The following is a 13,728-nucleotide window of genomic DNA, read 5'->3' on the forward strand; positions in this document are numbered from 1 at the left end:
TTGGTGGGTGTTTGATTGTTTGATATCTAGTTAGCCTGGGTCACTTTTGGCGTATCGAGGCTGAAAAAGTCCAAGCGGTATTACTCAGTACCACGTTAATCGTATTGCCTCGTTGCGACGTTGGCCGATAACAAGTGGACAAGTAGCTAGCAGTCAAATGCTTAGTTATTAATTAATCTACCTTGGCAGAAAATTAATAAAATTTCCTCTCTGTTGACGCCTTGCGACTCTTCGTGTCATACAATAATCAGTCATCGGCAGCTATGAAAATCTAACCAAACCCACTAGATCAGGATACGAAACACTGGGGAAACAGGATGGACCGCGCCAGGTGGCTCGACGGGCTGCGCGGTATCGCCGCGTCAATTGTCGCTTTCGATCATTTGTTCATAGACGAAGTCACACCTCCATTTCGCTCGTTCTGGTCGAATCCGCGATCAAAAAACCAGCATTGGTTCCAACTACCGCCGTTTCGCATTATATTCGGCGCGAATGCCATGGTCACGCTGTTTTTGGTAATTTCCGGGTATGCGATTGCGCTGAATTTGTTGCGTGCGCGAAACAACTTGCAACCACAGCAAAAACCACAAGATGGAACCCAGCAACAAGACCCGAGTTTCTATGCCAGAGTCTCGGGGGCGGCCACACGTCGTGTATTCCGGCTCTACCTGCCCGTAATTGCCGTTGCCAGCATTTCGCAGATTTTGTATTTCGTTAACCTGTACCACTGGAAATTTGACACCGATGTGACCATCATACGCGGCATTGCGCCCTGGACCAGCCCCTGGCAACACTTTTGCTATCTTTTGGGCTATATTATAGACCTCATAAACCCGATCAAAATCCAATACAGCCGCGGGCTGAATGAACAGCTTTGGACCATGCCTGCCATTCTGCGCGGCTCATTCATCGTATATCTGTTGATTGTGGCCACAGCTGCTTGGAGATCGCGACCACGTCTGATTGCCCTTGCAGTGCTGTCTATTTATTTTCTGTGGTTGGGAATGTGGGACGTCTTTGCGTTCATCGCGGGGTTGTGGCTAGCCGAAAACCAGATATCTGAGGAGAGTGACATGGCTGAGGATGGCGAAAAGGGTGAATCATTGCTACCGTCGTCCTCCCCGGCACCGTCTTCATCTTCTCCAACGCGATATTTGTCGTGGTCTTCGCCGTCAACCACCATGTTGATCCGGAAAAAACTGATCCTCCCATTCCGCGTCATGAATATATTATTCTTCCTCCTCGGATTCTACCTTCTCTGTCTCCCTGATGATCCCTTCATCCCTTACGGCTTCCGATTTCTCCTGCGATTCCAACCAGCTGGCTGGACCACCAGTGCTAAAAGCTTATCTATTCCGCAATTCTGCTGGAAATCCGTCGGGGCCGTGCTGACAGTCTACTCGCTCAGCAATTCTCCCGCACTCCAACACGTTTTGGGGAAGTATGGAATATTGCAGTACTTGGGGAAAATCTCTTTCTCGCTGTATTTAGTGCACCAGTCGGTTTATCAGCTATTCAGAGAACCATTGAAAAGGCATATTTGGAGAAGTATAGCTTGGTATCAGTATCCCGGAGGGGACTTGGCTGATCGAGAACCACTTGCGTATGCGGTGACCTGGATTGTTGAATTCATGCTGCTTGGACCGCTGGTTGTCTTCGTGGCTGATGAGTTCGCGAGATATATTGAACCCAAGTGCCTCGCGGCAACTAAAGAGATTGAGAAGTGGCTTACAAGGAAGTAGTTATGCATTATTACTCTCGTTTTGTACATATATGGGTTGGTGTTTACAATTGCATAGGAGTTGGTCTCATAGCCTGAATCAAATCACATTACTTATTAAATCCGCACTTGATAGAGAGAGCAAATTTTCTTTTTGAAATGAGTTTAACGCCGAATTCTTCTATCTAGTCAGTAATTGGCAGTAGGATTAACCTGTTGTGCAAATCCTACTACCGGCCCCGTCAGATTCAGAGCGACATACTGACTACGCAGAACACTAATGCCTAAAAAAGGCATTATCCGTACCGGCGTTGCGGTTATGTTATACGTCCACGGTTTCAACCCCAGAGAACAGTTCCCATTACCATAATCACCAGCCTTCAAAGTTGCACCGGGAATTTCGACATCGAAATCTTTGCCATCGATCGAAGCCATTGTAAGAGTTAAATCGGGAAGATGGGCATTGCATTGATAGTAAATGTCATCCATGTCTGACTTAGCACCCTCAAGTCCTGCCACGTTGAGATATTCAATCACGAAATCATGCTCAAGCCATGTCCAGGTAGACCCAGTATGGATAGCGACATCCCAGTCAACTACGGTTGGGTCATAGCCTTGAATCTTGTATGCTTTTATATGGACCATCCAACCCATTGAAGACGTGTTTGCACGCGTCCAGTAAATATCGTTGGTGTACATTGTCTCGTCTATCCCTCCGAAGTCAATGGTCCCCTTTGCCTGGTGCTTCAAGGATATACTGACGACAGGGGCTTGGAGAAGTGGTGCGATATTCTCAAACCAAGACTTTTGCGGCCGGGCATCCGTGGAAGAGAAGATGGAACTCCCACCCTGCAATGCTAATGACAACATACCATCCCATGGCTGTTTTACTGTCGCACCTAATGGAAATGAATTAGGCATACTCTTGTCGTTGTTGCCAACAGCGAGAGTCTGGTTGGAGATTGAAAGGTTGCCCAAGCCAAGCACGTCACGTACAACTGTAGTTCCACAGGCCCAAAATAGACCATCCGTCCACAGCCACGTGAGTTTGTCGTCTTTCATTCTACCTCCAGAGGGTTGGTAGAGTGTAATGTTCGCCAAGGTAATATTGGGCTGCTGCTCATAGACCATTCTAGCCAATGACTTAGTGAGGTTTTTAATACCAAGCCATAACCAAAAAGGGAAAATTACATACATGTCTGAAGCAAAAGTATTGATCGATAAATGTAATGTTGTGTCTCCGACCACGACAGGAATCGTATAAAAATAATCGGTTTTTGTCTCAGTCGTCGGGTCATCAGTATTCACGGCAAAGATAAGCCCCTCATTGCTTCCATCCTGTGAGCTCGTATCACTGGAGTCACGTCGAACTCGATGTGTAACCTGTGCCTTTGGAGAAACTGCCTCGGCGGTGGCAAGGAAGAAGAGCACCAATATTAGGATTGATTGCATTCTTGTATTCAGATAGTATCTATATAACGTAGATGTGTGCATATTCTGATACAGGCGAACTTTTATGAGAAAATCATATCTTGATGCCGGCGACGGGGGGTTAGACTTGTGACTCGCAAGTTATCTGTATGACTCGATTAGTTTAGAGTCAAAATGAGTGGATATATCAAATTGACACATACTCTGTACTTTAACCGAGTGAGTGCCATTACTTCTTTTTCTGGATTATCTTTTGACGATTGTAAGAGATTTTGAGTAATAGAATCAGCAGTACGTATTGTGTCCTTTTCCCAAATGCGGACGCTACAACTCTTCGTATAATCCAAATATACACTTCGAAATCAATAAAAATTATATGCCAATACTAGTACGATTATTATATCCTTAAACTTTTATCATTCTACCAGTTTTTTCTACTCCAAATTTACCGGCAATGATGTCTTCTTCAAAACTCGGCACGTTGTAGGTAGGATTCATCTTGTCTTTGAGATACCGAACGACCACTGTTTAATTAATAATCCTAATTGGCTCACAGATGGCTCAACGGAAGGAAATAGGATATCTTTTAAAAAGAAGCATTGTGACTAATTTGGCAGTCCGCTGTGTCGTGCAACTCTATAGCGCTGTATTTTCCCTTCTTCGGACTAGTCATTGGTGAGTCAGATCTGACCTTTTCCCCTCGTTCTCCCGAAGACAACATAATCATTAGAGACCCCATAAGGTTGTAAAGTGTCTTTAAAGGGGTTTAAAGGTAGTCAAAAAGTCTGAAGATCCGAAGACAAGTATTGAATAATCCAGAATGGCTTTAAAATTGTCGCATAGAGCATCAAAGGCTCTTACATTCTCTGTGCAAACTATGAACCCTGCTCGATTTACATCGAAAAGACACCAATTCGTCGCAAGATCAATATGCTTGTCTCAACTGTCAACTCAAAATCCCGTTAGTATCGTACGATCACGTCTACCGATGCAACGACTTCATCGATATTCGACCCAGCCATCATCAAACAAACGGACCCCAAAAACTGCTCAGAGCGAAAAAAATGAAAGTCACTCTTTCAATCAGACCAATTACTCACCCGATATCTTGTCGCATCTCAAATCTCTCCGAATGAGCCGCACAACGAAAGTAATTGTTTATACTGCACTTGCTATTGTCGGGACTATGGAGACTGTGTTTTGGATCAAGGTATTATGGACCAAGTTTGGCTCAGGAAACGAAAATTCAACCGAGGAAAGAAATGGCATTTAACCAATCATTCTACTGGGGAAAAAAAGATGTAATCATATTTTTACTCAAGCATATCGCTACTTAACTTGTATTATATGTGTTTTTATGTCTAAACGCCGCTCCTACTATGCTATCAATTGATATCAACTATACTCTCAATTTTGACATAATCAAGCTACCACCCTTTCCATGGAATCCACGTTTCCCTGACAATATCCTGTTCATCCACCACATACATCACATAGTACATCGCACTAGTAATACAAGCATGCTGCGTGTACAACGAAACTTTCTGTCCAACATGAAACTTGTTCTCAACTTTTTCCTTCTTCGACTCTTCTCCTACCCACCCGAAAATTCCATGCTCTTGACTGACGCGCACGATGCTCCAGTCAATTCCATCCGTCCACCGAGCCAGACCGCTGAAGGAGCTTGCCTCCTTCGTGAGTGCAATTACGCCAGCGTTGATCAATGCTTCATTGCGCTCTGGATACACACTGCATACTTCAGCAACAACTCTCACGGCTTGATCATCGAAGGAAACGAGCCCGGTAGCGACTTGTTGCAGATCATTTGCTGGGAAATTTCCGGCGTGAAGCTCTAGGTTTGTATTCGCTGGGAGGTTTTGCTTTAGATTTGCCACTACATGTGCTGTCGGGGTGGCACCAATGGAGAGAATTATTTCTTCGGTTTTGCTGCGGTCGACAAGCTTCTCGGATGCCATCAACACGCCATTCAATTCTTCTTCCAGAACCTTGACTGCCTGGTCAGTTGTCTTTGAAGCATAAGAATGACCTGCGTGACAGTAAAATCCATAGATCGAGACTGCCGCCGACGCATTTGCGGACTGGATGACCTGGTCTAATCGCGGTGACGAATTCATGATCCCAGCGCGATTTGTGCCCACGTCAACTTTGATAAAGGCAGGCCAAGGGGCGGTACGCCCAGTACGAGTGTTGAATTCGTCGAGAATGCGTATGTGGTCAGGATGGTCAACCATCAGGACGATTTTGAGATTGTGTTGAGTAGTAAATGCGTTCAAGTCATTTAAGACGGAGGGGCGAACAGGGAGGCCATATAGACACTTATTTCTGCGTTAACCCCGCTCTCGACTTTTATTGCGAAAGCTATTTACCTCGTCGAGGATCCCCTCTTTGACCAGAGGTAAACATCCTCGGATTTCACACAGAGTCGATGCAACGATTTTTCGATATTTCCCATTCGCCAGCATGATCCTTGTCGCTTCGATTGTCTTGCTTCTATTAGATCATTGTTCCTGTTTTGATATGAGCTTAGGTCCATACTTTGAGGGTCTTGACATGCGGGCGAAAGCCAATGCCTAGCTTTTCTACGTCTTCATGCAATCTGTTGACATTTTTTTCTATGACTGATTTGCTCAGAACAAGGGCCGGGGTGGGCAAGTCGTGGACGGATTTCCCAATATATGATTGGTGGGTTTGAAGAGAGATGTCCATGTTTGCTGTTGGCTCTATGCTGTTGGCGCCTCTTGTTAAAAGTCAATTCTCAGCTACGTAGAGAATAATAATAGAGGACAGTGAAGTATTTGAGCAATATCGACGAGCGGGCGAGGAATGCGGGGGTCCTTTACCTGGGCGTGGGGGTCCTCCCGCACATTGGGCGGGATGAAGATGGCTGCGAGGCTGGAGTGATCAACAGTAATTAACTATAGGAGAGTTGCCCAGTCACAGAGTGATCATATCACCGCCAAATCTACATCATGTCATGGCCATCATCAGTGAGTGACTCCATGCTGCCTCGCCGTGTTGTATACAAATATACTGGCAGAGACCCACTACTCAGCCCGTCCACCAATGAAGGCTCGCGAACAGCAGTGATATTGTTCTCTCGTCCTTTTTCTTTTTCTTTTTCTCTTTCATTCACTCATCCTGGCCCCTGGATTGCGGCCACGAAGTCGTAACAAGGCCTATCCATACGGAAACAGCTTATATTATGATGTATTACTGGCATGGCTACGTACATGACCTGACAAGACGACTTGCTGTCATCTTCCCGCCTCCTGTGAACGTTGTTCGCGTGGTGGAGTAAATAGAGGTGTTCCTCTTAAACCAATTCCAGCCATCAATTTAGCAATGCTTTACTAGAATCAACTTTGCATGACTCCGATCTTTCTGTCAACGACTCAATGAAGCCACTTATGGGTCCGTGGAATGTCGCCGATTTGCCACGAATAAAAGGCCTTATGTCTGTTTACCTCTTAAAGTTCGTTGCCGGATTCCGCAGACGCAATTCCGAGGCCATAAAGCACGGTTAACTGATCCCAAAAATCTGGACGCGCTCGGACCTTTGCGACTCAATAAGCTTCGCTGGGCTGGCCAGGATGATTATCTTCTTCTGTCAGACCTGCAGTGGTGTAAAAGCCGACATCAGTTAAACATGATAGCTCTCAATAGTTTCACTAAAAAATGCGGGATCAAGCGTATCTCCCACGTGGCCGATGGCCAATAATCGGGCTTCGGGCTTCGATCATCTGTAGCTTTTGTCGCAAAGATATTTGTCTCTCTCGATTAGTGCCTTTGCGATAAATCTGAGGATCCTGGATTCTTGAAGATGTATGGGCCTGTCGGTTCAATGCACCTACGTCGTTTCTGTGAGGAGTCATGGCTCGAATTTGTATTATTAAAGGAGTATAGATCTTCCTTTGGGTCCAGGGGATTGATCAAACCTCGTGAACAATTTTCTACCTCTTTGCAGTGAAGTATCGGGAGGATTTCGGGAGTGCAATTGGTGTCTGGTTTCTTGTCGTTCAAATGGACGAAGCTGTCAATGTTCCTCTCCCTCCAAGGACAGCGAGTCCTGAGGCCAACAAGTCGCTCCTTCAATACGCAACTTCTCTACATTCTTTTGTTGATGATGATGAATCTCTGAACTTGATGAATTGGGCGCCTGAAGCCGAGCCACAACAGCGCCAATCGCGACAACAACTTCGCCAGCGGTCTAATAGTTACGATGACATCTACGACCGCAGTAATGCGCCGTCTCGGTAAGACCAGTTGTGTTGTTGGGCCCTGAGAGTACATAACCAACCCTAGGGGAAGGAAAATGTATCAAAGGATTTGCAAAGGATTAACTGTGACAGGTGCTAGTCATGAGAAGCTTATTCTCCAAGATTTCCCGCCTCCTGTTGGATCTCCGCGTGTCCCTAGTCGCACCGGCGCTGTCGACCTAGGACGAACGAGTCGCGTAGAGCCTATCAATAAAATTCTAACCAACAAACTCTCTAGTTTCGAGTTAGGGCAAGCGCCCGTCCAGGAATTGCGCCGAAAATTCGCAGGATCTGAGCTACCGCTACTGCAGCAAACAAACCCTAACGGTGACACATCCTTCGATCCTAAGAAGAGCACATATGACCTCATTGCGCCTCATTGAGAAACAGATGCCCCGCTTCACTCACTAGAGTGTCCTCGACCAGACACATGCTTGCCATCCTTACTAACCCGCAGCATCTTTTCAAGTTTCGTGAATTTCTCAATGCCGAACATTCCACATCTCTACCCGTATTGATGTACTTCTTGAGCGCATGCAAAGTATTGAAAGCGATTGAGGAATGTGCCAGGACCTTCAGGGTTGACTTGTCAAAATAATAGCATGCGGGCATATCAATGACGCCCGACAATTCCAAGTAGACATATACCACATGTGCTATGTAATAGTCATACATATGTTAATATTGCGCTGAATATTTGTCGTCTAGTCAACTCCACATATAAATGATCATATGTAACACTCTACCCCGCTCGTAAATACGATCTATCTTCTTTCCTACGCTACAGTATCAATTGATAATGATTCCAACAAAGCAATGAATCACCCCGAGCCCGCTTGCGTACGTAACTCTATTCCAGCGCCAACCAATAACGCTCTCCAGACCATAACCAATCCCCACCCAATCCTCTCCCAATCGTCTTATTGAACAAAGATTATTACTAATAATAAGCAATCAGTCACTACTGTGCTCGCCGTATTAAATGATTAATCTGTCAGCAAATCGGTGCTCGGACTCAGCTGTCGGCGAAAGGGCGAAAATACCTCCGCCGAAGATCCACAATCGAGCCTTATGAGATCCAACGGAGATCCAACAAAATGGAGGCGTCAGCCGCCATTGGGTACGCGACACATGGAGGACCCCGTTTGACAGCCTGGACCGTATTTCCTCTTCAAGCCGGAACCTAGGGCTTTGGCCTTCCCGCCCGGATACACTGCTATCCGGCCCGTCGGGGCGGGTATACATTCTATGCGTACTTTAATCATGAAAGAACCCTCGCTTTTTTACCAAAACCAAGGCAGAATGACTAGAGGATTGGAAATGTCTTTTTTTAGCGCCTTCGTAATGAGATTTCATTGGTGTGTACCCTTCCACAAGGCTCCGGCGTATCCATCTTATAAAAGCACATTATTTCCCGCGAACTGTAAATATTGGTGAAACCTTTCCTTGCCTTAGTTTTAGTTTTGAATGCGAACCTATACTCGGCTCTCCAATGAGGAAAGACTCTCAAAATGGAGCAGTATGATAATAATAACAATTCATTGTCAACCCTTCAAGTGTCTAAGCCCCCGTCTATAGGCACGCATACTACGAACTCCGAGTATGTTGTCGATGGGGAAAATTATATCAACCAACAAACAACGGCAGCACCAAGCGCAAAGGAGCGTGACGACTGGCCCCTGAAGGGAAAGGTCGTGGCAACCAAAAACCGCGATTTGCAGTCTGGCTTCAAACCTCGTGAGCTAGGCATAACATGGAAGGACGTGAGTGTGGAAGTCGTCAGCGCAGAGGCGGCCATCAACGAAAATGTGCTATCGCAGTTCAACATCCCCACAAAAATCAAGGAGTCTCGTCGGAAACGACCACTGAAGAAGATTCTCAGTGACAGCCATGGCTGTGTGAAGCCAGGGGAGATGTTGCTGGTGTTGGGTAGACCCGGTTCGGGATGTACAACACTCCTCAACATGCTCGCCAACAGGCGGAAGGGATACGCGTCTATTTCGGGTGACGTCTGGTACGGATCCATGGGCCCGAAAGAAGCGGCGCATCACCGAGGACAAATTGTCATGAACACCGAAGAAGAATTGTTCTTCCCAACTCTCACTGTTGGCCAAACGATGGACTTCGCGACAAGGTTGAAGCTGCCGCATCACATCCCGAATGATGTGCAATCAGGTGAGGCACTTCGAGTCGAGACGAAAGAGTTTCTTCTGGAATCGATGGGTATCGAGCATACACACGACACAATGGTCGGCAACGAGTTTGTTCGTGGCGTATCAGGAGGAGAACGCAAACGTATCTCAATCATCGAAACCCTCGCTACCCGGGGCTCGGTCTACTGCTGGGACAACAGTACCCGTGGCCTAGATGCTAGCACAGCACTGGGCTACACCAAGGCCATCCGTGCGATGACGGACGTGCTTGGCTTGGCCTCGATTGTCACGCTGTACCAGGCTGGAAACGGCATATACGAGCTCTTCGATAAGGTCCTCGTGTTGGACGGAGGCAAAGAAGTGTACTACGGCCCTATGAACGAAGCCAGACCCTTCATGGAAAATCTCGGTTTTGTATGCCGAGAAGGTTCTAATGTAGCCGACTACCTGACTGGTGTCACGGTGCCAACCGAGCGGCTGATTCGGGATGGATATGACCACGTATTCCCTCGAAATGCCGAAACATTACGGGATGAATACCAAAAGTCCCCAATCTACTCTCGCATGATATCCGAGTATGACTACCCGACAACAGACGAGGCCAAGGAACGCACGCGTACGTTCAAAGAGGCTATCTCTCACGAGAAGCATCCCCAGCTTCCGAAGTCGAGTCCCCTTACAATCAGTTTCCCGGCACAAGTCGAGGCTACGATTACACGACAATATCAAATCCTCTGGGGTGATAAGGCAACCTTCCTTATCAAGCAGATTTCGACCCTTGCACAAGCCTTGATTGCTGGCTCCCTTTTCTACAACGCCCCGAATACTAGTGCCGGTCTATTCGTCAAGTCCGGTGCTTTGTTCTTTTCTCTCCTTTTCAACAGTCTGTTGGCTATGAGCGAAGTCACAGATTCATTCAGCGGACGTCCGGTCTTGATCAAACACAAGTCATTTGCATTCTATCACCCCGCTGCCTTCTGTATCGCTCAGATTATGGCTGATATTCCCGTTATCATCTTTCAAATCAGTATATTCAGCATCGTCCTCTACTTCATGGTAGGACTGGAAATGAATGCAGGTGCCTTCTTCACCTACTGGATTATGCTCTTTGTCACGACAATGGTGAGTCCATTAAACCAGCTTTCCTCGTGAATCCCTTCTGACATTCCGTAGTGCATGACAGCAATGTTTCGAGCAATTGGCGCCGCTGCCAAAACGTTCGACGCAGCTTCCAAAATTTCTGGATTCGTCATCACTGCGAGTATCATGTACACAGGATATTTGATCAAGAAACCCGCCATGCACCCATGGTTTGTGTGGATCTATTGGATTAACCCGCTTGCCTACGGTTTTGATGCTCTTCTCGGTAACGAGTACCATGGAAAGGTTCTTCCCTGCGTTGGAAACAATCTTGTTCCAAATGGTCCTGGGTATTTCGATTCTCAATACCAATCCTGCGCTGGGGTTGGAGGAGCAGTCCAGGGCGAAGTCTTCGTTACTGGAGATGCATACCTTCAGTCTCTGTCCTATAGCCATGAACATGTATGGCGTAATTTCGGTATCCTATGGGCATGGTGGGTGCTTTTTGTTGCCATCACGGTAGTCTGTACGTCTCGCTGGCGCGCCTCTTCTGAGAATGGTCCCTCACTGTTGATCCCGCGTGAAAATCTGCATGTTGTTCAAGAAAAGCTAGCCATCGACGAAGAGACCCAGCCACAGGAGAAGAGCAGTGAGATGAGCAGCTCATCCAACACTCTCGCTGAAAAGACTGGAGACAAAAACGGCCAGGATGATATTGACAAGAACTTAATCCGTAACACGTCAGTTTTCACCTGGAAAAATCTGTCGTACACAGTCAAGACACCTTCTGGAGACCGTGTGTTGCTTGATGACGTTCAGGGTTGGGTCAAGCCGGGAATGTTGGGTGCCTTGATGGGTGCTTCAGGTGCTGGGAAAACCACTTTGCTTGACGTACTGGCTCAACGCAAAACCCAGGGTACTATCAAAGGTTCAATCATGGTTGATGGTCGTCCACTACCGGTCTCATTCCAACGATCTGCAGGCTACTGTGAACAGCTTGACGTCCACGAGCCTTTTGCCACCGTTAGAGAGGCCCTCGAATTTTCTGCTCTCCTTCGTCAATCACGCGAGGTTCCACGAGAGGAGAAACTGAAATACGTTGACGTGATCATCGATCTTTTGGAACTGCACGACATTGCAGACACTCTTATTGGTAAAGTCGGTGCTGGATTGTCCGTCGAGCAGCGTAAGCGAGTGACCATTGGCGTGGAGTTGGTTGCGAAGCCAAGCATTCTGATCTTCTTGGATGAGCCTACTTCTGGACTCGACGGTCAATCCGCTTACAACACGGTTCGTTTCTTGAGGAAGTTGGCGGATGTCGGCCAGGCCGTGCTAGTCACAATCCACCAGCCCTCTGCTCAGCTCTTCGCCCAATTTGACACTCTCTTGCTTCTTGCCAAGGGTGGCAAGATGGTTTACTTTGGCGATATCGGTGACAACGGTACAACCGTGAAAGAATATTTCGGACGCTACGGCGCACCTTGCCCATCCGAAGCCAACCCAGCAGAGCACATGATTGATGTTGTTTCCGGCGACCTGTCTCAGGGCCGCGATTGGAACAAGGTCTGGCTGGAATCGCCTGAGCACGAGAAAACGACGCGGGAACTTGACGAGATCATTGCTGAAGCCGCCGCCAAACCACCCCAGACGCAAGACGACGGACACGAGTTCGCCATGGCCCTGTGGCAACAGACCAAGATCGTCTCGCATCGTATGAACGTTGCTCTATTCCGCAATACTGACTACGTGAATAACAAGTTCGCTTTGCACATCTTCACCGCTCTCTTCAACGGTTTCTCGTTCTGGATGATCGGGGATACTGTGGGCGACCTCCAGCTGCGTCTCTTCACGGTCTTCAACTTCATTTTCGTCGCCCCTGGCGTCATTGCCCAGTTGCAGCCCCTCTTCATCGAACGTCGTGATATCTACGAGACGCGGGAAAAGAAGTCTAAAATGTACTCCTGGATAGCCTTTGTCACGGCCTTGATCGTCTCTGAGCTGCCGTATCTCTGCGTCTGCGCCGTTCTGTACTTTGCCTGCTGGTACTATACAGTTGGATTCCCGCATGATTCCAACAAATCCGGAGCTGTGTTTTTCGTGATGCTGATGTATGAATTTGTCTACACCGGTATCGGTCAATTCATTGCCGCATATGCCCCCAACGCTGTCTTCGCCGCGCTCGCGAACCCGGTTGTCATCGGAACGCTCGTTTCCTTTTGTGGTGTGCTTGTGCCGTATGCACAGATCCAGGCCTTTTGGCGATACTGGATGTACTATCTCAATCCGTTCAATTATCTTATGGGTAGTCTCCTCACCTTCACAGTCTGGGGCGTTGAGGTCAACTGCGCAGAGAGCGAGTTCGCCATCTTCAACCCTGCCAACGGTACCTGCGGAGAGTACCTTGCTGATTACATGCACGGAATGGGCGTGTTGTCATACCTGGACAACCCCGATGACACGGCAAATTGCAGGGTCTGCCAGTACAGAAGTGGTAGTGATTATTTGTACACTATCAACTTGAAAGATTATTACTACGGCTGGCGCGATTCTGGAATCGTTGTCATCTTTGCACTTTCTTCGTATGCTCTAGTCTATGTGTTGATGAAGCTGCGTACCAAAGCGTCTAAGAAGGCTGAATAAAGGAAACGCATTTTGCATGCTTTGGGCTCACTTCCATTGAATTTAATTTTTTCTTCTCTTTGCATTGTCGGGTTGTATATATAGTTTAATTCCCCTCTCCAAATATAGATCGGAAAATAGAATAATAGAATGGACAAAGATTGACAATTTATTGGTGACTATGTATATATTGAATGGAAATTTTGATGTAAAATTCGCTTCATACGGATTATCAACCTAGGGTGCCGGTCAACCGAATGCATACTCAACTATCGATTTCCTAGATCAAATCATGTCAGCGTCTATCCATCATATTGGAATGTAGATCGCGAGTGATATAGATTGGGTTTCAGTTTTGAGGTATGAGATGCAAAATATAATCAATGAAATTCATATGGGGTTGAAACATAGAAAAGCATCTTTCATCACTTAATTTTGGGTAGGTTAA

General features: G+C 46.9%; 6 protein-coding genes across 6 annotated transcripts; 4 read left to right on the top strand and 2 right to left on the bottom strand.

Annotated features, from left to right (window-relative positions):
* Positions 1 to 634: 634 nt before the first annotated feature.
* BGW36DRAFT_371189 (uncharacterized protein) lies at positions 635 to 1,861 on the top strand. Its single transcript, XM_046215344.1, has one exon. The coding sequence runs from the start codon at positions 882 to 884 to the stop codon at positions 1,740 to 1,742; it is 861 nt and encodes a 286-aa protein (XP_046074990.1). The 5' UTR covers positions 635 to 881; the 3' UTR covers positions 1,743 to 1,861.
* A 48-nt stretch (positions 1,862 to 1,909) lies between these two features.
* BGW36DRAFT_423921 (aspartic peptidase domain-containing protein) lies at positions 1,910 to 3,172 on the bottom strand (the record flags this gene model as incomplete). The annotated part of the gene is made up of 2 exons (XM_046219898.1): positions 1,910 to 2,852; positions 2,916 to 3,172. 2 exons carry the CDS (start codon positions 3,170 to 3,172, stop codon positions 1,910 to 1,912), a joined length of 1,200 nt encoding a protein of 399 aa, XP_046074991.1.
* A 799-nt stretch (positions 3,173 to 3,971) lies between these two features.
* Positions 3,972 to 4,424, top strand: BGW36DRAFT_355770 (uncharacterized protein; the record flags this gene model as incomplete). The annotated part of the gene is made up of 1 exon (XM_046213685.1): positions 3,972 to 4,424. One exon carries the CDS (start codon positions 3,972 to 3,974, stop codon positions 4,422 to 4,424), a length of 453 nt encoding a protein of 150 aa, XP_046074992.1.
* On the bottom strand, positions 4,288 to 5,950 carry BGW36DRAFT_371191 (putative serine dehydratase domain-containing protein). The gene is made up of 3 exons (XM_046215345.1): positions 5,708 to 5,950; positions 5,539 to 5,655; positions 4,288 to 5,487 (listed from the first exon to the last, which is right to left on the bottom strand). The coding sequence occupies exons 1-3, from the start codon at positions 5,876 to 5,878 to the stop codon at positions 4,579 to 4,581; spliced, it is 1,197 nt and encodes a 398-aa protein (XP_046074993.1). The 5' UTR covers positions 5,879 to 5,950; the 3' UTR covers positions 4,288 to 4,578.
* Positions 5,951 to 7,095: 1,145 nt separating this feature from the next.
* On the top strand, positions 7,096 to 7,811 carry BGW36DRAFT_445203 (uncharacterized protein; the record flags this gene model as incomplete). Its single annotated transcript, XM_046221663.1, has 2 exons — positions 7,096 to 7,425; positions 7,475 to 7,811. The coding sequence occupies exons 1-2, from the start codon at positions 7,193 to 7,195 to the stop codon at positions 7,809 to 7,811; spliced, it is 570 nt and encodes a 189-aa protein (XP_046074994.1). The 5' UTR covers positions 7,096 to 7,192.
* Positions 7,812 to 8,939: 1,128 nt separating this feature from the next.
* BGW36DRAFT_290872 (putative ABC multidrug transporter) lies at positions 8,940 to 13,301 on the top strand (the record flags this gene model as incomplete). Its single annotated transcript, XM_046210800.1, has 2 exons — positions 8,940 to 10,703; positions 10,755 to 13,301. The coding sequence occupies 2 exons, from the start codon at positions 8,940 to 8,942 to the stop codon at positions 13,299 to 13,301; spliced, it is 4,311 nt and encodes a 1,436-aa protein (XP_046074995.1).
* Positions 13,302 to 13,728: the final 427 nt, after the last annotated feature.

The sequence above is a fragment of the Talaromyces proteolyticus genome (genome assembly GCF_021365285.1).
Source record: "Talaromyces proteolyticus strain PMI_201 chromosome Unknown BGW36scaffold_3, whole genome shotgun sequence".
Classification (NCBI taxonomy): domain Eukaryota; kingdom Fungi; phylum Ascomycota; class Eurotiomycetes; order Eurotiales; family Trichocomaceae; genus Talaromyces; species Talaromyces proteolyticus.